Consider the following 25,284-nt stretch of genomic DNA (forward strand, 5'->3'; position numbering starts at 1 on the left):
CCCCAACTCTAGCCAGTTCATCTTTCAGAGGATCTGATAGTCCCATGCGGAACTGGTAACGAAGAGCAGCGTCGTTCCAGTCTGTATCTGCGCTCCACCGCCTAAACTCAGCGACATAGTCCTCTGCTGCCCTGCGACCCTGCTGAAGGGTACGTAAAGCAGCTTCTGCAGTTGCTGAAAGCTGGGGGTCTTCGTAAAGCTGTGCCATAGCGTCGAAGAAGGTGGTAAGGTTGGTCACGGACTCATCCTTTCGTTCTAGGAGGCGGTGGGCCCAGGTTTGGGGTTCTCCAGTAAGTAGTGAGATCACAAAGCCCACTTTGGTGACTTCCAGAGAGAAGGTTCGTGGCTGAAGGGCAAAATACAGCTCACAGGAATTACGAAAGGCCCTGAAGCTACTTCGATTTCCAGAGAACTTTTCAGGTGTGGGGACCCTGGGTTCCGGAGGAAGCATCACCACAGTTGGTGTCGATCCTGTCCCAGCAGAAGAGGTGGATGCGTGGGAAGATCCCTGGGCTCCAGTGGGGTTGGACAGAACCATCACCCGTTCTTCTAGCTGGGTGTAGCCGTGCTGAAGATTCTTAACTGCTTCAGTTAAACCAGCCAGGTGCTGACACAGTTCTTCCATAGGGGAGACTCTCTGCTCGGGCTCAGACATGGCTGTCTGCTACTGTCACGTACCTGATGGTGATGAGCCCGAATTGCAGAGGTCGGCCTCCCTTACAGCTCCCACTCGTGGCCCCCTGATAGGATAACAGAAGGCACAGGAGGAAGGAGGGGCACGGGTGCCTGGCAGGATCAACAGGAAGAGGCAGTGGGTCAGTCTAGTAGAAGCTTCCTTGCAGGAACTGGAATACCGGAACTGGATCAGCTCAGCAGAGAGGATAGGTCCAATAGACTGGATCAGCTTAGCAGACAGGAAAGGTCCAATGGACTGGATCAGCTTAGCAGACCGGATCAGCTCAGAAACTGGACTGGAACTAGGACAAACTGGAATCGTTCAGCTGGACTGGAACTAGGACAAACTGGAATCGTTCAGCTGGACTGGAACTAGGACAAACTGGAATCGTTCAGCTGGACTGGAACTAGGACAAACTGGAATCTTTCAGCAGACTGGAGCTGACTGGATCAGCACAGAAGGTCAGACAAGCCGGGTCAGATATCGGGGCGGACAGCGAGGTACAGAGGTGCAGGCAGAAGGGTAGTCAGAACAGGCCAAGGATCAGGTGCAGGCGGAGGGCTGGAATAGTCACAGGTAAGCCGGGGTCTTTCACAGGTAAGTCTCAGATCAGGTTTCAGGTACTCAACGCTGTAGAGCAGACAGCAGGGATGGTGTGTGAGGGGCCGGCTTAAATACCCCGCCTGGCTCCAATAGGCGTGTGCACCCGTGCATGCACACGCATGCGTGATCGCAGCCGCGATCGGGAACCGCAAAATCTAAGTCGCCTGTTTCTGGCAGGATCTTCATGACAGCTGGCCTCTTTGTGCCCCATTTTTTGCAAAAGAGGGTGTGCTGCTCCCATCAGTGTATCTAGCGCCCAAATGGTGTGCTGTAGCAGAGTCTGAATCTGAAGTTGCCACAGAATCTTCAAAGAACTCATATATGCTCATGTCTTGTAGTGTAATGCATCTTTATACCTCGTCTCCAGTTTTCAACTTTTAGGGTCCTGGACTTTTTTTTTCTGGATATAATATTTATAATATCAATATATAAAATCATATGTATGATTTATATATCCCATCTATTTACTTAAAAATATATATTATGGTGCATATCCACGTACCTGCGCGTAAGAATCCGTCGGGCGCAGCATATCTAAGATACACTACGCCGCTGCAACTTTTCTTTTTTTTTAATCCTCAACAAATTTGCGCCATAAGTTACGGCGGCGTAGTGTATCTTTGGCGGCGTAAGGGCGCGGAATTCAAATGGATGTAATGGGAGCGTGTTTTATGTAAATACATTGTGACCCGACGTAAACGACGTTTTGTTTAACTGCGCATGCGCCGTCCATGGGGGTATCCCAGTGTGCATGCTCCAAATTGGCTTATATTCGAGTCACCTTTTTGCACCTGATTTTCTGGATTTGGGGACCCGGTACTTGGCACACATGTAGCCCCACTCTTCCTCTACAAGTGTGCAAAGTTTGTTGTCTGAGGGACCTACGGCCTGGGAGCACCAATTTTTCAAAGCCAGGCACCCCTTCCATAGACTCTCATGTTAAACGTCAGTCTAGTCATGGGCACAGTGAGGCATGGACACAGTGAGGCATGCAGATGGACACCATAGGCTTATACATTTTCCCATTTTTTTGTGGTAAAATTAGGTGCCTTGGCTTATACTTGAGTATATACGGTATATATTTTTTTCTATCTTTGATATCGTACTAAGATGTCTTTTTTTTTTTTTTTTTAATTAAGATATGCTTTTATGATTGGTGATTCTTTTTTGGACACCCTAGAACAGGTGTTCTATATCGACATTTAATTTAACACATGCCTATAAATAACCTGTACTTGATGCACAAATGTTGTGAACAACCTGACTCCTTTCGCGTGAAACGCGTTGACTAATATTCTTGCAAGTTTGTCTGGTATGACAATAAAGAAAATGTCATCAGCATCTTTTTGGATTCAAGTGTGCAATCAAAAATCTTTTTCTCTCTTATTCTACTGACGGTGGTGAGGCGGAATTAGCACCTTGAATCAGGTGTGTCCTTGTTGCCTGAGGCGGTGTGTGCCCCCTTGTCTGTATCAAGGCACATAGAAAACTGAAGGCCAGTTTGCTTTGCACCTCCCGTTTTGCTTTTCATATCTTAATGAGATTGCAACATTACCTTTTTGAAATTTTTCAGTATTTAAGGACCCAGTGGTTAAAAGGTTAGAAGCTTTATTCAAGACCTTGTTTATCCTTGTTTGCCCTATTGTATAACTTATTGTTGTGACTATGTTCACCTGGGAACACACTGATGGATCCTTCTGTCCTCCCAATAACGCGCTCTTGTCTGTTGCCCTGTGCTATTGTGTTGATGGCTAGCATATACACTTTGCCAAGTAAGTCTTTTTGGAATCCAGCCAGTCATTCATTTGTTTTCTGATCTCTGAAAACATCAATAATGCTTATTGATCATCCTAGTCTTTCTAGCACATCGACGCTACCTAGGTTTTGTTGTAGGCACACAATGTTGCCAAATTGCTGCCCATCCACTACACCCTCAGGTGTTCACCAAGGTCCTAACCCCCCCCTGTTCTTCCTCTGTTTCACTCTCAGGATATCCCCATTGACCTTCTGCTGATAGAACAGTCGGTCAGTGCTGACTGTGTAGAGATTGAAAAATATCCCAAATCCCAAGATATCAGCACTGGTTGTAACTTCACTTGGGCCTAATGCATGCTGTCCAGGGTCTTCCTTCCCCCAAACAAAATCCAGTCTCTCCACTACCACGTTTGGACTCTTTGGTCCAGGAGCCACCCAGACATTAGCTTTTGCATGAGGGTTCTGGGCCTTGTGGTGGCCTCCATCAAGGCAGTGCCATATGCCCATTTTCACTCCAGACCATTGCAAATCAGCATTCTGGCAGCATGGGACAAGCAGGCCAAGTATATAGATTGTTCCACACACCTGACCAGCAACAGAAGGCCCTCCCTGGTGTGTGGACCCCCAGTCTGACACTGAAATCCCAGAAGTCCTTCTCCCCAATGGTCTGAAAAATGGTCACAGATGCTTGCCTATAAGGCTGGGCGGGTGTTTTGGACACCCTGTTCATACGGGGAATTTTGTCTTTAGTATAAACTCTATAACTCATCAATATTCTGAAGCTCAGGATATTGTGACTGTTTTTTCATGGCTGGATTCCTTAGCTTACATCCACTATCAAGAAGTCACATCTTGCAGTTTAATAAGAAGCTAATTTGATTCTGGCTTAGGCCTGATTCAACAACAAACTGAACAGATTTGTCACCAGGACCAAAAACCCTTGGGCATTTGTAGTGAATACTCTGGTGACTGTGGGATCAGTTGGCAGCCTTGACTAGTAACAAACCCTTTCTTGCACTACACAAGGACTAGTTTAACCACTTGCCGACCTCCTCGTGTAAATATATGTCAGCAGAATGGCACGGACAGGCACATGTACGTACCTATACGTCCTCTGCTTGACGCGGGTGGGGGGTCCGATCGGGACCCCCCCCCCGATACATGCGGCGGTCGGCAAGCCTCGGGGAGCGATCCGGGACGACGGCGTAGCTATTCGTTTATAGCCGTTCCGTCGCGATCGCTCCCTGGAGCTGAAGAACGGGGAGAGCCGTATGTAAACACGGCTTCCCCGTGCTTCACTATGGCGGCGCATCGATCGAGTGATCCCTTTTATTAGGGAGACTCGATCGATGATGTCAGTCCTACAGCCACACCCCCTACAGTTGTAAACACACACAGTGAACCCTAAATGTTACAGTGCCCCCTGTGTTTAACTCCCAAACTGCAACTGTCATTTTCACAATAAAGAATGCAATTTAAATGCATTTTTTGCTGTGAAAATGACAATGGTCCCAAAAATGTGTCAAAATTGTCCGAAGTGTCCGCCATGATGTCGCAGTCACGAAAAAAATCGCTGATCGCCGCCATTAGTAGTAAAAAAAATAAAAATGCAATAAAACTATCCCCTATTTTGTAAACGCTATAAATTTTGCGCAAACCAACCGATAAACGATTATTGCGATTTTTTTTTTACCAAAAATAGGTAGAAGAATACATATCGGCCTAAACTGAGGAAAAAAAATGTATATATGTTTTTGGGGGATATTTATTATAGCAAAAAGTAAAAAATATTGCATTTTTTTTCAAAATTGTCGCTCTATTTTTGTTTATAGCGCAAAAAATAAAAACCGCAGAGGTGATCAAATACCACCAAAAGAAATCTCTATTTGTGGGGGAAAAAGGACGCCAATTTTGTTTGGGAGCCACGTTGCACGACCGCGCAATTGTCTGTTAAAGCGACGCAGTCCCGAACTGTAAAAACCCCTTGGGTCTTTAGGCAGCATATTGGTCCGGGGCTTAAGTGGTTAAGAGGCCCAAGTTCTCTTTTCTTCCTTTCAACTTATCCCATCTATGCCATGTGCCTAAATATTCCCCCCCCCCCCCCCACTATATGGATGTGGTATGTGCTATTAGAGTTTTTCTTTCAGCTTTGCCGCCTTCTCTGCTGTCTGATTTGTATTCCTGAAGGCCCCTGTAGCAGTCAGTCGGCTTTTTGATCCTTTATTTTTTGGTAATGGGCTGGTTTACATGTTCATTAAGTTTTACCAGATGAACTTTAAGGCCTCAGCAGGTCATGGTTGAGGCTGGGTTCACACTACTACACTACTTTCATCCTACTTTGCTCTGCTACATTGGTCCTACATTTATCCTACATTGGTCCTACATCCATCCTACTTTCATGAACAGGATACTACTTTGGTCCGACTTCAATGATATTCAATGGGCCTGAAGTAGGATCAATGTAGGACCAAAAGTAGTACAGGGAGCATTTTCAAAGTCCGACCGCCTTGTGTAGGACACTACAAGACGCTCTCATAGGGAAACATTGAACACAGAGCAAAGTAGGATGAAAGTAGTGTAGGTGTGTGAACCCAGCCTCAAGGAAATAAAATTGCGTAATATGTGGTCAGCCTTAGTCAAACAAAGCTTGACTAATTTCCCAGCTGTGGCACATGCAGAATCAGCTGCAGCTTTCCTCCCAGCCCTAGTGTCCCTGGTTAACTCCTTTCATTTATTTCAGTTCTTTAAATCATGAAGGCTCAGCATCACATGTAGGTGTTACCAGAGCTTACGTTTTGAGAAATATCTGTACAGCACTGCATGCAGCTACCACCAGCCATGGACTGTCTGAATTGCATAGAGAAGCACAACAACCTATTGATGTCTCTGTGTGCAAAATAAGTTTTATAATGAAAAACATATTTTTTCTTTATCGTACATCACGGGACACAGAGCGGCATATTCATTACTATGTGGGTTATATGGAGTACCTTCAGGTGATGGACACTGGCAATCTCAAACAGGAAGTGCCCCTCCCTATATAACCCCCTCCCATAGGAGGAGTACCTCAGTTTTTTCGCCAGTGTCTTAGGTGTTGGTCATGGAATAGCTTTGCCTCCACATCCTTGGGATCAAGGCAGGCTAACCGGATCTGTCCAAGGTGCCTCAGAGCCAAAGTGGACAGTACCCGGGCCCCTAACTAGGGGGTTTTGCCCATAATGCTTCTCTTTCAGAGAGCTGGATCCTGGGCCCAGGACTTAGAACCTTTTGGGGTGCCTAAAGTCCCTGTTTGCCAGGATGCTATATGGGTCCAGGACAGTGGGTTCCTTCAAAGGACCCCAGGGCCTGAAGGTCTAGACGCCACCCACGGAGATGGGGGAAGATTGGACCACTTGCTGTGCAAGGTCCTGCGGCATGGAGCAGGTAAGAAGGGGGGGCCTGCGGGACTTGGTTCGTCAGCAGGCTCTCCAGGGGGATCTTTTGGGGGAGTTTGCCTGAGTATGCTCCTGCATTGGCAGTCTGGGGCCACTATGTCTGTGTAAGACAGGATGGTCTGTGTTGTTACTCCCCATATGGGTGATCTCCCTGGTCTACGTGTTGCAGGTTCTATCTGGCTGGGCGCTAGGTGGGGTATTAGTGTGTGCCTACTCTTTACCCTGAACTAGGGAGGTGTCTGGGCCTACCTGGAAGTTCTTACCTGGCCGGGTGCCGTGCGGATGTTTCCTCTATGTCCTGTCCATTTCTCCAGCGTCCCTGCAGCATGCTGCCTCCACATGCCCCCCCCCCCCCGTGACACGGGCACGCGCGCGGGCGCGTGCACAGCGATATATAAAAAAAAACGAAATTCGCGCCGTTTTTCAGAGGGGGGGGGGCGGGACGTTGGATATCATAAGAGGAAGGGGCGGCCCTTCCTCTATGCTGTATTAGCTCAGTTTGTTTCTGAGCTCAGGAGAGGAGGACACAGAGCGGCAGCAGTGCAAGCCTGATGCACAGTGGCACCCGGTGGCGCAAGGGAGTATTGCAGTTCTGACAAACAGAACTAGCTTTTCAATCTAGCCTAAACAATTCCTTACAGCAGGTGGATTCTTGCAATTTCTCTTGTGGGGAGACAATGTGATTCCATAGAAAAGGGGGAAAAGGGACTCAGGATCCAAAAATCCCAAAAAATTAAAAAAAAAAAAATATATATATGCATAATTGAAAAAAAAAAAGACAAGAAAAAGGGGGAACACATACTGGTCTCCCCATTGGGTTTTTGGGCATTAGTTGTTCACTACTGTCCCCTTAAAACCGCATAGTTTTTTCTCCTACCTACATCAGTTGGTTGTTGTAAGTAGGGGTACCTCGGTATTGTACCATGGCTTCCAAAGCATCAGGATCAGGGGAAATGGCAAGAGTTGCCAGAGGACAAAAGGGTTCCCCCTCAGATTCTGAAGGTTCGAGTCGGGATATGCCTGTACTCTCCCCAAAAATTATTCCAGTAGTGGGTGCCTTGGTTGAGCCATTAGGGGCGTCTGATGCTGAGGCTAGATCAGATCCACCCAACCCTGTGTTTGTCACAGAGGAAATGCTAGCCCTTTCCTTAGGGGGACTAGAGAAGAGATTGGCAACTATGATAGTCAATTCCATGTCGGGCAAGAAGCGGACTAGGTCTCCGTCACCTGGGGGTGTACCCCCAGATGCTGAGGTTCTCTCCCTTGGAGAATTAGAAGCTCAGGAAAATCATTCAGACCAGGACCATGAGGGTTCAGGGAATGAGGAGTCAACTTATGAGGAGCCAGTCTCGGCCTCCCAGGCAGAAAGTTTGTGGATTCAGTCATTGACAGACATGGTCCGCCTGGCATTTAAGTTGCCCTTACCAGAGCCTCAGGCTTCAGCGGTATCATCCTTAGGTTCATTGAAAGCGCCTTTGAGCAACGCTGTTTTTCCGGTCCATTCTCTTTTAGAGGAACTGATCTTTCAGGATTGGATACGACCAGATAGAATCTTTTTACCACCTAAAAGATTTTCCATCATCTACCCTATGGAAGAAAAATTTTCCAAGAAGTGGGCTGTCCCAGCTGTGGATGCCGCCATCTCTTGTGTAAATAAATCTTTAACTTGCCCGGTGGAAAACATACAGATGTTTAAAGAACCGGTGGATAAGCGTTTTGAGACACTTTTAAAGGCATCCTTTGCTACGGCAGGTGCAGTGATACAGCCAGCAGTGGCTGCTATTGGGGTTTGTCAGGCGTTAACAGACCAGACAAAACAGATGCTTAAAGACATTCCTGCCCAGCAGGCAGAAGAATTATCGGATATTCCTAGAGCCCTGTGCTTTGCGGTGGATGCTATAAAGGACTCCATTCAGCAGGCGTCTCGTTTGTCACTATTTTTAGTACACATGAGAAGGCTCTTATGGTTAAAGAACTGGGCGGCTGAGCCCCCATGCAAAAAACTTCTGGCAGGTTTTCCCTTCCATGGAGGTCGACTCTTCGGAGAGGATCTAGATAAATATATTCAGACTATATCGAGTGGCAAAAGTACCCTTTTACCAGTCAAAAAGAAGTTTCGGGGACCTGCGTTCAAGAGGCAGCTCTCCCCTATTCCGGGGCCCTCCAATTCCAGGCAGTATCGACGGCCTCCTGCGAGATCAAACTTTAACAATAAGTCGCAGGGACAGGCCTCTGGGGGCAAGAAGCAGTGGTTTCGTAAGCCAGCAAAGACAGCCCCTAAATCTGCCTTATGAAGGGGCGCCCCCACCCACAAAGGTGGGGGGAAGACTTTGTCTTTTTGCGGAGGTTTGGGAAGCCGATTTCCCCGACAGATGGGTCCGGTCTTCCGTGGCCACAGGCTACAGATTAGAGTTTCTAGAGTTTCCTCCACCTCATTATCAGGAGTCAAGGGTACCGAACGATCCAACAAAAAAGGCCTCTTTACTGGCGGCGTTGGATCATCTGCTTTGCCAGGGCGTGATAGTAGAGGTACCAGCCCAAGAGCAAGGGCTAGGGTTCTACTCCAATCTGTTTACCATTCCAAAGCCCAACGGCGATGTCAGGCCGATTTTGGACCTAAAGGGTTTAAACGTTTACCTAAGGGTTCGTTCTTTCCGGATGGAATCTGTTCGGTCAGCAGCCGCCGCACTCCAGAAGGACGACTTTCTGGCGTCCATAGACATAAAGGATGCTTACCTTCATGTGCCAATTTTTCAGCCACATCAAAGATTTCTCCGCTTCACGGTGGCCCAGCGTCATTTCCAGTTTGTGGCGCTCCCTTTCGGGCTGGCTACGGCCCCCCGGGTATTCACGAAGGTCCTAGCTCCGATCCTAGCCAATCTAAGGAGCCAAGGGGTCACGGTCCTAGCCTACCTGGACGACCTCCTAGTCATAGATCACTCGTCTCCTTGCCTGGAACGAGCAGTGGCCCTCACGGTTCAGTACCTCGAGAGGTTCGGTTGGATCCTAAACCGCGAAAAATCAGCATTCCAACCCACAAGACGGTTGGAATACCTCGGCATGACGTTAGACACAGAACAACAAAGAGTGTTCCTGCCTCTAGTAAAGGTCGAGGCCATCAAAGACTTGATACATCTGGTTCTAAGCAAAAGATAACCAACTATTCGCCTATGTATGCGACTACTAGGCAAGCTAGTGGCCACGTTCGAGGCGGTACCTTACGCTCAAAGCCACACTCGCATCCTACAGGCAGCCATTCTGTCAGCATGGAGCAAGAGGCCACAGGCCTTGGATTTTCCTTTGCCACTCTCATCAAGAGTCCGGCAAAGTCTGTGCTGGTGGTTAAATCCTCAGAATCTACTGAAGGGAAAATCTTTCAGCCCCGTGGCCTGGAAGATAGTGACCACAGATGCCAGCCTGAGGGGCTGGGGAGCGATCTTGGATGGTTGCACTCGCCAAGGTACTTGGGCACAGGCGGAGAGGCAGTTGCCCATCAATATCTTGGAGCTCAGAGCTGCTCGGCTAGCCCTTGAGGCTTGGACAGCCAAATTGCAGGGGTTCCCGGTGAGGATACAATCGGACAATGCCACAGCTGTGGCATATATAAACCACCAAGGGGGAACCAAGAGTCAGGCAGCTCAGAGAGAGGTGAGCTTGATTTTCCTGTGGGCAGAAGCTCATGTGCCCTGCATATCGGCAATATTCATTCCCGGGGTGGACAACCTGCAGGCGGACTTCTTGAGTCGTCAGACTCTGTCGCCAGGGGAATGGTCTCTGCATCCGCAAATTTTTCAGATAATCTGCCAGAGGTGGGGAATGCCGGACGTGGATGTCATGGCATCGAGATTCAACAAGAAGCTAGACAGGTTCATGTCCCGGACACTGGACCCTATGGCCTGCGGAGCCGATGCGTTGGTTTGCCCTTGGCATCAGTTCAAACTTCTTTATGCCTTTCCCCCGCTACAGTTGCTACCCCGCCTGTTACGCAGGATCAGGGTGGAGCACAAACCAGTCATCCTGGTAGCTCCAGCATGGCCCAGGAGGGCATGGTACTCACTAATCCTAAAGATGGCAGTGGGAGACCCTTGGACGCTTCCTCTACGGCCAGACCTACTCTCGCAAGGCCCGATCCTCCACCCTGCATTACGGCGTCTAAATTTGACGGCCTGGCGGCTGAATCCCTGATTCTCAGGGGTAGAGGGCTGTCTAGGCAGGTAATCTCTACCCTGATCAGGGCTAGAAAGCCGGTCTCCAGGGTGATTTATTACAGGGTCTGGAAGGCCTATGTAGGCTGGTGTGAATCCAAGAAATGGCTTTCCCGCAAGTATACCATTGATCGAGTGTTAAGTTTTCTCCAGCTAGGAGTGGATAAAGGCCTGGCATTAAGCACAATCAAAGGACAGATTTCAGCTTTGTCAGTGTGGTTTCAGAGGCCGCTGGCCACCCACTCGCTGGTTAAGACCTTCATTCAGGGGGTCTTACGTATTAATCCTCCGGTTAAGTCACCACTTTGTCCGTGGGACTTAAATCTTGTTCTGTCAACTCTACAGAAACAACCCTTTGAGCCGTTGGCTGAAGTTCCTTTGGTTTTACTAACAAGGAAGTTGGTATTTCTGGTCGCCATAGTTTCCGCCAGAAGAGTGTCAGAATTGGCAGCCTTATCTTGTAAGGAGCCATATCTTATTCTGCATAAGGACAGGGTGGTTCTCCGTCCTCATCCTTCCTTTCTACCAAAGGTTATATCCAGTTTTCACCTGAACCAGGATTTGGTACTACCATCCTTCTTTCCGAAGCCTACTTCCAGAAAGGAGGGGTTGCTGCATACCTTGGATATTGTCAGGGCCATGAAGGCCTATCTTAAAGCTACAGAGAAGATTCGGAAAACAGATGTGTTGTTCATTCTACCGGATGGGCCCAAGAAAGGGCAGGCAGCTGCAAAATCCACCATCTCGAGATGGATTAAACAGTTAATTACTCAGGCCTACGGCTTGAAGAGGTTGCCTCCTCCTTTGTCAGTAAAGGCTCATTCTACCAGGGCCATGGGCGCCTCCTGGGCAGCACACCATCAGATCTCTATGGCTCAAGTATGCAAGGCGGCAACCTGGTCTTCAGTCCACACGTTTACTAAATTTTACCAGGTGGACGTAAGAAGGAATACTGATACAGCCTTTGGGCAGGCAGTGCTGCAGGCTGCAATTTAAGACCCTCAGAATCGGGGGCACCCTTGAGTTAAAATTTAAATTTAAGTTAAACTTTTCTCGACTAAGTTGGATTTATTATTATTATTTGAGTATACCTCTAAATTAAATCCTTTGTCTTGGGAAGATGTCTCCCTCCCCTCATTAAAAGCATTGCTTTGGGACATCCCACATAGTAATGAATATGCCGCTCTGTGTCCCGTGATGTACGATAAAGAAAAAGGGATTTTTAATACAGCTTACCTGTAAAATCCTTTTCTTGGAGTACATCACGGGACACAGAGCTCCCACCCCTCTTTTGGGGAACATTTTGGGAGGCATACTGCTTGCTACAAAACTGAGGTACTCCTCCTATGGGAGGGGGTTATATAGGGAGGGGCACTTCCTGTTTGAGATTGCCAGTGTCCATCACCTGAAGGTACTCCATATAACCCACATAGTAATGAATATGCCGCTCTGTGTCCCGTGATGTACTCCAAGAAAAGGATTTTACAGGTAAGCTGTATTAAAAATCCCTTTTTTTTTTAGCTCCGAAAAAACACCAAGAAAACAAAGTCCCTGCAGCCTCTTTTTCCCTACACTTCAGTAATCTAATGCCCTCTGACAAAATAAGACCGATGTATTGGATGTGACAATGCCAAGGAGCAGTCCACTGGTGGAGCATGGGGGCAGAGGGTTTGGAAGTAAAAGTACTTTTCCTATCCCCTAGACTTAAACAAGCAGTTAACCCCCTGCAGTGTTAGCACTAACCCGCTGCAAGGTTGGACTTTGTTTTCCTGGTGTTGGACTTTAATAATTTCATTCAGTGTATATATACACCAAAAGGGTTAAATAATATAAACTATACTTAGCATTTTTTCTAACTGCTATGCTAATTTAAAGCATAAGTTCACCTTTGGGAACATGTTACATGCTCCACCATTTTTAGAGTGGAACATGTAACATGTTTCCATAGCTGCAGCCTCTCCCCAACCCATTGCCTCCAGTGACAGCAAGCTGGGGATCTTCCTTCCAAACTTGCTGTCACAATTTAAAGAAAAATGCTGCTCCAACGATCCAGCTGCATCATTTATTGACAGAGTTCTGTGATTGGGAGAACTACAATTACCGACAGCCACAAAAGCTTGTTGTTCTCAACGAATTACCAGGGCACTATTGAGCACTCTAGCTAGTTAATTATTTCTTCCTGTCATTGTTTAACTGCCTGCTCGTATGATGTATGACTTAGACAATTTGCAGGAGTCCTGCATTACACACGCGACCTGCTGATCGTGGTTGCAATGCTTTCAAGGATTCTAGTAAAAAAAATAAGTACACATTTTTTTATTTGCAAAAAGGTGTGCATTTATTATAATCATTATTTACATTTTTTTTTACAAAGGGGAACTTCTCCTTTAACTGCTACTTAAAATGTGGTCTTGTCTCATTGTATTACTCATTTTATATAGGAACCTTCTTTGTAACCTAGTGAAGATTAAACTGGGATGTTATGAACTTGAGCCCAATAAAAGTCAGTCAGCAGAAGATTATCTAAAAAACTTCATGGAAACAGAAGTAAAACCTTTATGGCCTAAAGGCTGGATGCAATCCAGGTAACACCATCTGTGCTATGGCAAAGAAAAATCCACTGTATTTTTATTCTGTAAATGAAAGTTAGTAATTGTTTTTAACTCATTATCTTCATAGAATGTTGTTTAAGGAAAGCCGCAGTGTGCATAATCACCTCACATCAGCTCCGTGAGTACATAGCATACTAACTTCTTGTGAATAGTGTGTACTATTAATTGTAGCTTGTTTTCATTAAAGGGAAATTATAGTGTATTTTTCATAGTCTGCTTGTGTAATGGGATTTGATGTCAAAATACATTCTTTAGAGCTGTACGATTCTGGATAAAATGAGAATTTCAATACTTTTTATTTATTTTTTTGCTTACAATAAAGATCACGATCCTCGGCGCAACCTCATCTTTCAACTTATGCAAAAATATTGGGCTAATTTTACTGTTTGCTTTTTTTATTTTTATTTTAATTAATTTAAGTTTATTTTTTCCCAAAAAATTAGGTTTGAAAGACCTTTGCACAAATACAGTGTGACATAAAATATTGCAACAACCACCATTTTATTCTCTAGGGTCTCTGCTAAAAAAAATATATTATGTTTGGGGGTGCTAAGTAATTTTCTAGCAAAAAATGCTGTTTTTAACTTGTAAGCAACAAGTGTCAGAAAAGGGCTGGTTAAACTGGTCTCATTTGGAGACCGAAGTTCATTCCTTTGATCTAAAAGAACCAAATGATACAATGTTTTTTTTCTCTCAGTGCTGAGCAATGTTGTGATAAGCTTTGTTGGCCTTTTTTTTTTTTTTATTTCGATTTTTTTTTCATCTCTGAGCAGAAAACCGCTCTGCACTTGTTACATGAATCGTGGAAATGCCAGATTCGAATCTAAGGGAGGTTGAATCGAGATCATGATTTTTTGAAGGATTAATCTTGCAGCTCTAATTTTCATGTATATTAACATGATGCATGTTTTCAGATGTTTATACTGAAATATCAACAGTATTATATTTATGGAAGTATGCAATAATCTATGATTAAGGAGATTTTCACGTCTTTCCACAAATCAATGAAATCAAATTTGTTTATCCATGCTAGTTTGAAGACAAAAATCAATACAACTATGTGCTAAGCTATATATATGTATTAACTTAAACAGTACAAACTAATATCAAATATAATTTGTGATAATACCAAAAGATATAACTTCAAATATATGGATGATACAGATGAATGAATGACTTGTATAGCGCTACTAATGCGAACTGAATCGCCTCTGGGCGCTTTTTCCAGCCAGAGTCTGCTTGGCTGGTGCGGTCATTTTACCCCGTAGGATCGTGACACGCTTGGGACACACAGTCATACACACAGCCTGCGCACCGGCTCTATTCGTCGCCGGTGCGCAGGCGCCGAATAGACCCGAGCTTCTTTCGGGAAGTTGTGACGCGCTGTGTGCGCCGTCGTTTGGCATGTCAATAGGAACGCCCACTCCCGCGGGATTCCCTACCCGGAAGCCGTGGTGAATTCTAACGATAAACGCTATCTACGGCGAAAAAAAAAAGACTGTGTAATTTTATTTGCAGAACTGGGCTGGATGTAGTGTTGGAAATTTTTTATAGGGTGAACCCCCGCTTTAAAGACCAGAGGTCTTTTTACAATTTGGCACTGCGCTGCTTTAACTGTTAATTGCGCGGTCATGCAATGTTGTACCCAAACAAAATTTGTGTCCCTTTTTCCCCCACAAATAGAGCTTTCTTTTGTGTTTAAATATTTTTATTGAAAAGGTTTGCAAATTATACATAAAGGTACCATAAGTCCAGATCAAAAGAAAACAGTAAATAGCCATATCCATAATAACATCAGCTGGAAATCACAGGCAAACCTAACCATAGTGACAGAAATTCCCGACCCCCCCCCCCCCCGAGCCGCAAGAGGGAACACACTGTCCCGGGAGTGGGCGGCCTAGAATCCTCCCAAAAGAACAAATAGCCCAAATAAACCAACATAACTAAGGATAGGCCCGTCATATTGAGCATAGCTCCGGACTAAGACAAGCTCGAGGAGGACTTAAGGGTCAACGAAACACATGGGTCATAGGAGATTGGTATGACCAAAAAACAAAAAACTTTCAATGACCTTAAATAAAGCATCACAAACCCTTATTGCAAAAGAATAAAAGTCAGAACCGTATGCAATTAAATGATTAGAACAAAATGGACTTTCTCGGGCCTGAACTGTAACGTTAATCAAATTGTAGAGACTAGTACAGTGAAGAAAAGGAAAGAAATAGAGAAAGATAGGGGGAAACCGAGCAGAGAGGAGAAGACAGAAGATCAAAAAGCAAGAGGAACACGGAGGGCCTAGCAAACCGTAAATTTCAAGAGCATACAAAAGGAATCAGAGGAGGACTCCAACATATGTTGCCCAAGGTTCCCAGATAAGCTTGAAGTTATCAACTGAATCAAGGATTACGTTGGAAATCCTCTCGTTGGACATCATCCATGAGATTTTTCTCTTAGCCATTAAAATAGAGACTGACAGGGATTTCCAAGCCTTGGTGATAGTCATCTTTGCCCCTAATAAAATAAAAAATATCAGCGCCTGTGAGCTTTTGGGAATTTTGGGGATAGGGCTGTTAAGTAAGGCAATTGCAGGATCACAAGCAACCCCTATTCCTGTGACTTTTCTAATAAGGTGGAAAACTTTGTGCCAGAAGGATCGGATCCTGGGGCATTCCCACAATATATGAAGGAATGAACCAGAAAGTCCTCAACCCCTAAAACACAGAGGGGAGGATTGCGGGTAAAATTTGGCAATACGGGTGGGAACTAAGTACCAACGGGTCATGACCTTGAGGCACGCTTCGGTAAGTGACACATTCAGAATGCCCTTAAAGGAACGAGCCAGATTAGAATGCCATCGTTCCAATGACCAATCGAGATCAAGGTCACGCTCCCAGTTCTTCATGTAAAGCGCTTTCTCCAGAGGCTCGGCCAAAGCTGAATAAATTAAAGATATAGCCCTCTTTGTGTCCATGGCTGAGGATCACCACTGCTCATAAGGGGTCACAGAAGGTTGTTCCGTACAGGTCCTCTAAATCTGGTGTAAAAAAGTGGGAAATTTTCGAAATTTCTCAGAAGGGGGCATTTTTAATCTAGAGGAGCAATAACCTAATGTGAGGGGTCCGTTCGAATTAAAAAAGTGGCCAATTCTATATAAACCTTTGTCAAGCCACCATTTGAAGGCTGTAATGTCTAAACCGGGTGGGAATCGAGGATTGTGGAAGATATGTGCAAGAGAGTGCCAATGAGATACCACTGATGTTAGTTTATGTAATGAGTCACAAAGAGACATAGAGTGGGACAGTGTAGGAGCTAAAATTGGAGGTCGGTTCCTAGGATGGGTCCATAAAAGGAAATCTAGAAATCTAAAGTAAATCCCGGGGTCGCTGCTCTTTCCATGAAGACCCAATCTGGCTTGGGACCTTTAAGGTAAATTATAGAAAACTGGCTAAGTTGGGCAGCACGATAGTACCACCACAAATTAGGCAGCCTGGGCCTAAAAAGCACCGATTTAGAAAGGCGGTTCCCTTTTTTCTCCCAAATGAATTTAGTTATAGCAGATTGAAGAGAATCAATATATGATTTAGTGACCGGGATGGGAAGGGAGCGGAAAAGATATAAAATCTTGGGTAGGAGGGTCATCTTAACTGCATTTACAAGGCCAAGCCACGAAAGATTATATAAAGACCATTGACGTAGATCTTCCATTAACTTTTTAACCATGGGTGGGTAATTATATTTGTGGAGAAACTCAATCTGTGAAGTGAGGTTAATACCCAAATAAGGGATAGATGTAGAGTTCCAGGAGAATGGGAAGTTACTTTTCAAGCTGTCTACTTGTGATTGCGGGAGGGATACATTAAGTGCCACCGATTTAGACATATTAACTCTCAGACCTGATATGCCGCCAAAATCATTAAGGAGGTGGATTACGTTAGGGGTCGAGGTGAGTGGGGCTGTGAGAAAGAGGAGGACGTCGTCTGCGAACAAGGCACATTTATGCGTCGATTGTCAGCAGCGAACCCCTTGGATATCAGGGTGATTTCTGATCGCGATGGCCAAAGTTTCTATGGCCACCGCGAAAAGAAGGGGGGAAAGGGGGCAACCCTGTCTCGTTCCCTTTCTGATGGGGAATTGCACCGAAAAATGACCCTGAAATCTGACCTGTGCTATCAGTTGGGAATAAAGTGCTTCCAATATTTTGATAAAGTCAGGCCCGAAACCCCATTGACGGAGCAACTCAAAAAGGTAAGGCCATTCAAACGTATCAAATGCCTTTTTGCAGATCAATAGACAGCAGGTAGCCTTCTTGGGGGGGCCCTCCATCCCAGCCTGACCTCATAAGGGAAATAACGTCCACTGCTCTCCGTATCTGGTCCGGTCCCTGTCTTCCCGGGATGAAACCCACCTGATCCTTATTAATATAAGAGCCAATAAAGGAAGCCAGTCTATTGTCCAAGGCTTTCGTCATTATCTTCATATCATTGTTAATTAACGAGATTGGCCTATAATTGCTCACTTCACTAGGGTCCTTCCCCGGTTTGGGAATGACTGATATGAGCGCTAGGTTCGCTGAGGGATCTAATAATGGATCTTTACGCATGGAATTGAAGAACCAAACCAGATAGGGAACCAGAATCTCAGAGAAAGTCTTGTAGTAATGGTTTGAAATACCGTCAGGTCCTGGGGCCGAATCAGTCGTAAGATCTTTAATAACATCGCAAATCTCTGCTACTTGTGAATCAAGGATGGAGCGATGGGAGTCTGAAAGTCTGGGGAGAGGGACATTCTTCAAAAAAGTGTCAAGGTCCGCTTGGGAATGTCGTGCATCGGAGGAATATAGAGTTGAGTAAAAAGATTGAAAGGCCTTGAGAATCTTTTCGGGGTTTTGGGTCAAGTGGCCATTCGAAGCCTTAATCTTGGGAATCGCATACGACCTCAATTTAGGCGAGAGTTTGGCTGCTAACTGTGGCCCGAACGTATTCACCCGCATATATAATTTACTGTTCCGCCATAACAGATGTTTGTCCGCCAAGGATGTGAGAGCCAAATTGAGCGCCAGTCTGGCAGAATCAAGCTTGGCAAGGGAAGCCCGAGAGGGGTCCCACTTGTGGGACTTACTTAGAATTCCAAAATCTTTCTCAAGTTTCAGTATGTCTATCTTATGTTCCCGTTTCAATTTCGACGAAAGCTGTATGATCTTACCCCGGATTACCACCTTATGAGCCCCCCATAGGGAACTAGAAGTCTCATTGTTGTCATTGTTCTCAAAATATTTCCGAATCTCCTTCTCCAACATGGTACAATGAACCGAGTTAGAGAGAAGTGATGCGTTAAGGCGCCACGGACGAAACCCGGGAGGAGAAATCGTATTAGCAAGTTTGACGAGCACCAAAGAATGGTCCGACCATGGAACATCAAAAATGGATGCGGAAGACGCATTGTGGACCTCAGAGGCATGTAAAAAGATATGATCAATTCTCGCGTAAGTTTTATGAGGAGCCGAGTAATGCGTGTAGTCTTTTACCGTGGGGTTAAGCTCCCTCCAAGTGTCTACGAGACCCAGTGAATGCAGAAGACGGGCAACTTGAAGGCTATGTTTAGGAGGTCTTTTGAGGTGTGGGATCCCAGCTGCTGATTTGTTAAGGATATTGTCAAAGGTGACATTAGAATCACCACCCAAAATCACCCTGCCTTCAAAATGCGGCGCCAAAGTGGTAAATAATTTGGAGAAAAATTGATTTTGCCCAGTGTTGGGAGCATAATAAGAGACTATGGTGTGAACCTTACCTTCTATCGAACCCTTAACAAGAATATAACGCCCGCCCTTGTCTGTGACAGTCATAGAGTGTACAAAATGGGTCTTTTTCGAGAAAAGGATAGCTACCCCTCTTTTTTTTAGATTCAGCATTCCCCCAAAAAAAAGTAGGGTATCCACGGTGTAGAAAAGGGGGGTTATACGTGATGGGGAAATGGGTCTCCTGGAGTAGGACAACGTCCAGACCCCTGGATTGGTAACTCTGAAACGCCTTGCGTCTTTTGAGTGGGGAGTTTAGGCCTTGTGTATTGTGTGAGGCTATCCTAAGCGCAGCCAGTCTGGGAGGTGTGTCAGCCATGGACCAAAAAGGGTGAGGGCGAGCATACTGGAGAAAGGCTTACCTTAACCCACGAAAGACCAGGACCATGCAATGAGGAGTCAAGTGGAAGTCGTATGTTAATTCCCACCAAAGTAGAGGCCCTCCGTGTGAACTTCTGAGGATTTAAAGGGAAACAAAAAGAAAAATATGAGATACAATGAGCAGACATTAGAGTTGGGAAGAAAGGAAAGAGAGAAAAAGAAAAGAAAGAGACCTAGATAAAAATGCCTAGGAGGACAATTTAGACAGGACTGGCCGACCAAGTCCTGAATTTGAGTCCAAACCAAGGGTGGACTCTGTAAGGTGACAACCCCAATAGGGGTCGTATACCTGCAGTAGCAAGAAGAGCAAGCTCTAACCTGTCACCGCAGAGGGAGTGGCGTGCTAGACCGCCCCAGCCTAAAGGCCAACATAAAAGCAATGAAACTCAGGCTGGGAGGCCTCCAGGCCATAGGCCTAGATGAAGGCACCATTTTTTTTTTTTTTAAATCAATGAAGAAGAAATGAGAAGGGGGGGGGGAAAGGGGGTAACCAAAAGGACCCCGGGGCTTTTGAACGGTGCAAATAGATAATCAGACAAAATTTGATTATAAAATTAGAAAATATAATTTATTACACAAATAATTAATATGCCATAAATACGATAAATTTGAAATACATCTCGATTAAATACGTGATATCAAGACGAAGCATTGTTTAAGTCAGCTCTACATGTTTCACTCCGACGAGTTTCTTCAGGAGCTTTCAGACATACAATGCTAAATATCAAAAGAAAAAACAACAAGACATATAATTAAATGACTGTTGAAAACAATCATTTATATATCAATACATTTTGGTAAATGTCAAAAAAGGGGAAAAGAAAAATATTGATCATGAATACATCAGTTATTGTAGATAATGCATGCTCAAGGATCTCAACTACATATAAACAGGGGCCAAAAGTAAAAACAATAATATTTACTTACCAAAAAGGTAAAACAGCAAAAGACAGCAGACCATACAGGAAGGAACCAGAGTCCTCAGGGAAAACAGAATAGTTCAGGAGAACCACAGCAGGATTTTAAGCCATTAATAGAATTAATCTGAAAAATCAGGAAAGCACATGTGGAAACACATATGCAAACTACTCTCAGTTGTATTATGCAACAGTGGGTAAAGAGAATATACACTCCAAAAACTTGTTATAATGAACAATATATGTAATATATATACCTGTCAATAGTAGGCAAAAATGCCTATTGTCAGTAGAAACAGTCTAATGTTTGCCATAGATATGGATTGAAAGAGGATAAAGGGGAAGGAAGACACTCTCACAGCCCCTCAAATAACCTGATCAAAAAGCGGCATCCGCTCTGTTAAGAAAAAAGGGGAGAAATAAAAAAGTATATTATAAGTAAATAGGGATAGTTCAGTGCCAAAAAATGCACAGAACAAACAAATCCCTAATGCTCACAGTGTGTAAGCACAAAGCCAAAAAGCTTGTAAGGTAAATACCTGATTAGGACAAAGTCCAAAGATGAAAAGGCAGAGCCACCTAGATAGCTGTGCATACAGCAGCCTTTCCTTGCATTAATTAGGTCTGGTCTCAGCTGGAGCGCCTAACACATCGCTTGGGCTTTAAATCTGCCACCACGGCGATGATTGACCAATCAAAGCGCCGCAGTGCAGACACATGACCTGGGCGTCAGCAGAAGGAAAATAATCCACCCAGCTGACAAGCTCAGCTGATCCCAATGTAGCCAAAAGTAATGACAGCACACATGAGACCAAGGAAAAGGTCTCTGTGGGCGGTCCAAAAACGATCGGCGCCATTTTGGAGGCTGGAAAGGTTTCCAGTACAAGATAGCTGGAAGGCAAATGGAATAGACAGCGCAGCAGCGCTGAAAAAACACACAAAACTCAAGCTGGGAATGGATGTGCTGGCGTAAATGGTCTAAAAGAAAGGGACCTGAGGGGAAACAATAATGAAAGGGGAGTGATAAACCCTCTTAACCCCTGCAGCTCCCTACGTGTCCGTATAGCTCTCCTGAATCCATCCTGCGCCCAGAGGCATAAGGGAAAAACATTCCTTGGTGTGCCGTCATTATGAATAGAAGTAATACAATGAAAATAAAAATAAATATAAATAATAAAACAGTATGATATAGTGTTACTACTTGAAAGTAGAAAAAGCAAGGTGTTTTGACATATAGTGTTCTTAATTAATATTTGTAAATAGCACTCTGTTTTATGAGATCCATGAGCAAGCAGATCCAACAATCATTAAACACAAAGTTTTATTTGGAGAGACAATCCATACATAATTGCATAAGAAGTTACAGTATGATAAACATACAGTGATTATTGCATCTGGAAATATCCTAAGTGATTTTTGGATTTCAATAAAAAGAAAAAGAAAAAGAAAAACAGAAAACAAAAAACAAAATAAATAAAATGAAAATAAAATAAAATAAAAATGAAAATAAAAATAAAATAAAGAAAAAGCAATTAATTGTAATTAATAAGTAGATGAAAAATAAAAATAAAAAGAAAATTAAATTTTATAGAAGATACATATGAGTATCAATATACAATGATGTTGATAAATATTGCTATGAAATCAGAAACATATATATATATGTGATATATGAATTATGAATTTTAACAATAATGATATAATAGAAGTGAAAATGAAAGACAGCCCTATAAGAAAGGCTTGAAGCTCAAAGCTTCATTTAACCCTGGAGCAATCAAAGCGGACAAGGAGTAAATCCACTTTACCTCCCTTTGGAGCAGTATTTTATCATAGTCGCCCCCTCTCTCACCGGGGGTGATGTATTCCAAGGCAGAGAATTTCATTTTATGACTGTTAAATTGGTGGTGAATGCCTGAGTGGCGGCTTATCGGGGTTTCCATCTTTTTCTTAGCAATCAAGGTAACATGGTCCCTGATCCTATGAAAAAATGGACGCTTGGTTTTTCCCACGTAAAAAGCCCCACATTCGCATTGCATCAAATATACTATGCCAATAGATTGGCATGTTACGGAGAAAGTTGGTTTCAATATTTGTCCATTTGGAAGATTCACAGTGGTGGAAGAGTGAATGTAGCAACAAAATGGGCATTTGTGGCATGGTCTAGAGCCCCTGGGTCCACACAGGCGTGTGTTACCTAAGGAAAAATGGCTGCGGACCAGCCGGTCCCGCAGCGATCTAGATTTCCTAAAGGTAATCTGTGGATAGTCCTGTAAATGTCTAGACACAGCTTCATCGCTGAGTAAAAGACACCAATATTTCTGAAGGATGGAACGCACCTTCTGGTGGTGGCCAGAAAAGCGTGTGATCAATCGTATGCCCGGATCGGGTTTGGAAGTTTTTTGGTCATGGAGCAAGGAACTTCTTTTGTTTTGCTTTGCCCTGAGGTATGCCTTTTTAAGGCCCTTTTTGCTATATCCTCTCTCTTGGAATCTGGTTTGCAATAACTTTGCCTCATGCTCAAAGTTAGATTCAGTACTACAATTGCGACGTAGTCGCAAATATTGTCCATAAGGAATATTAGAGATAAGAGATCTCGGATGTGAGCTAGAGGCATGCAAAAGTGCATTGCCTGCCGATGGTTTACGGAATAAGGATGTCTCAATCATTCCTACATTGTCTATTGAAATCTGAATGTCTAAAAACGTTATAGACAGTTGGCTCATCTCAGAGGTAAACTTAAGATTATATTCATTGCTCTCCAAACTTTTCAAGAAGGATAAAAGATCAACCTTGGGGCCCGTCCAAATGAAAAAAATATCGTCTATAAAACGACGCCACAGGGGGATGTGCTCAAAAAATGAATGCACATCATCCGTGCGTAGCAAATTTTGCTCCCACCCCCCCAAGTACAAGTTCGCGTAGGAAGGGGCGCACTTAGTCCCCATAGCTACGCCTTGTACTTGGAGGTAGTGGGAGCCATCAAAAAGAAAAATATTATTGGATAAGATAAAGTCCAACAAATCCAAAATGAATTTATTGTATGCCGGGGAGGCTTCAGAATTTTCCAAGATGAAGCCCTCTACAACCCTCAACCCCAATGAATGGGGGATGGAGTTGTAGAGGGCCTCCACGTCCAAGGCTACCAGCCACGAATCCTTGGGGATATTAATCCCATCCAATGTTTTCAGAAGATCGGTAGTATCCTGTAAATGCGAAGCCAGATTTTCAACCCAAGGACGAAGATACTCGTCGATGAGTTGACTGGCTTTTTCAGTTAGGGATCCGTTACCCGAAACAATCGGTCTGCCCGGTGGATTAGTCGAATGTTTGTGAATTTTGGGCAACGCATACAGCGTCGGTGTCCTAGGATGCATCACATTCAAAAATTCCCATGTAGATTTCACAATGAGGCCCTGATGATAAGCTGAATTGATTAGGTTTTGGTATCGCAATATGGTATTTCTAAGATGTGTCTCACTTACTTTTTTATACCATTCTTTGTTGTTTAAGATTTTATATACCATCAATTTATAGCTTGATTTATCTTGAATGACAATATTGCCGCCTTTGTCAGAAGGCTTTATGACAATTGTGTCATTGGTCTGTAAGGAGCTGAGAGCAGATTTTTGTGTCTCCGATAAATTCGAGTGGGGCATATGGGACCAGTTTGTTCTACTGATTTCCTTTGTTACCTGATTTGTGAAAGCCCATATACTGGGGTTTCCTTGCAATGTAGGGAACATTTTGGACTTTGGTTTGTAGTCCCTAGGTTTGGAAGTTGGGACATGTGTTGTTACCAAGGCATCGGATAGAGAAGCAGGGAGGGTGGATGCATCAAGGAGAACCGCCTCCATTAGGTCGGTCTCATCGATGCCTCCCTCCTCCCAAAGTTCTGTAAGCTCCTCAAGAGCTTTGATATCTTTTAGAGTCATTTCTTCCCAGATGGGGTTTTCAAAATTGGTTGATGCAACTGACGGTTTGGGTTTGTCAAAGAGTACTTTTAACATTAATCTACGAGAAAATAAATGTATATCCTTAATTAAATCAAAGGTATCCGTATTCTGTACAGGACAAAATGTCAGACCTAGGTTTAAAACATCAATTTGTTCAGTGGATAGATGGGTTGAGGATAAATTTACTATTTGGAAACCCCCCAAGGTGGTTTGAACAATATCTGATGATTTAGAAGTCATTTTTTGTCGTCCGTCACTGGCTGGGTGAGAGCCCGTGCAGGACGAAAATCCAACTCTGTGGAGTTGCTTTGAGAGGTGCCTACCGTAGGAGTTTTTAATGCACTGAACATATTATTGACCATACCACTCGCTGGTTCCGATAAAGTCAATGCGTTTGCTGAAGATGCTTTCGCAGCTTGTGCTCGCGTGTTGACCGTGGTCCTTGTTGATGATCTCGAGGAGTTACCTCTCATGTTTCCTCTGTTTGATTTTGGTTGGAAAAAGCCGTGAGTTTTCACATTCGGTATTTGATCTGTTGTCGAAATAGAAATAGTGGAGGATAAAGAGGAGTCAGAGCCAGTAATATCACTCGGAATATCAGGACGTTTGGATTTGGGTTTATCCCCCTTCCGTTTACGGTACTTGGAGGCTGAGCCCCAGTTGTATGCTTGAGAGTTGTCGTAGGACAACTTGTCTCTGGTAAATTTTTGTTCTTTATTTTTTAAAAGTACTGAAACATAAGTTTCCAAGTTACCTTTTAGCGTGACCAATGAAGAAGGTTAAAGCAAAAACAATATCAATATGGCAGACAGATAAATATTAGCGTACAGGACAAAACATGACCTCGTAAACCCCAAAAGGAGAACGGGGACTAAAAAAAATAGACTAAACTTAGTAAGAAGACTATGTCTGCAAAATGAAGATACTAAAGTCAACTTAAGTAGCACAAACTCG

The 25,284-nt window shown here is 44.2% G+C and overlaps 1 protein-coding gene across 8 annotated transcripts in view; it reads left to right on the forward strand.

Annotated features, from left to right (window-relative positions):
- Positions 1-25,284, forward strand: part of UBN2 (ubinuclein 2) — a 1,075,602-nt gene that overhangs the window by 821,983 nt on the left and 228,335 nt on the right. For 7 of the 8 annotated variants that reach the window (XM_040360987.1, XM_040360994.1, XM_040360989.1 and 4 more), the window contains 2 exons: positions 13,115-13,258; positions 13,353-13,403. The exons of the other annotated variant lie outside the window; for it this stretch is intronic. In XM_040360987.1, coding sequence (XP_040216921.1) covers positions 13,115-13,258; positions 13,353-13,403 — 195 coding nt within the window. The remainder of the gene's footprint in view (positions 1-13,114; positions 13,259-13,352; positions 13,404-25,284) is intronic. 8 annotated transcript variants of the gene reach the window in all.

This window comes from Rana temporaria, chromosome 7, assembly GCF_905171775.1.
Source record: "Rana temporaria chromosome 7, aRanTem1.1, whole genome shotgun sequence".
Lineage (NCBI taxonomy): Eukaryota > Metazoa > Chordata > Amphibia > Anura > Ranidae > Rana > Rana temporaria.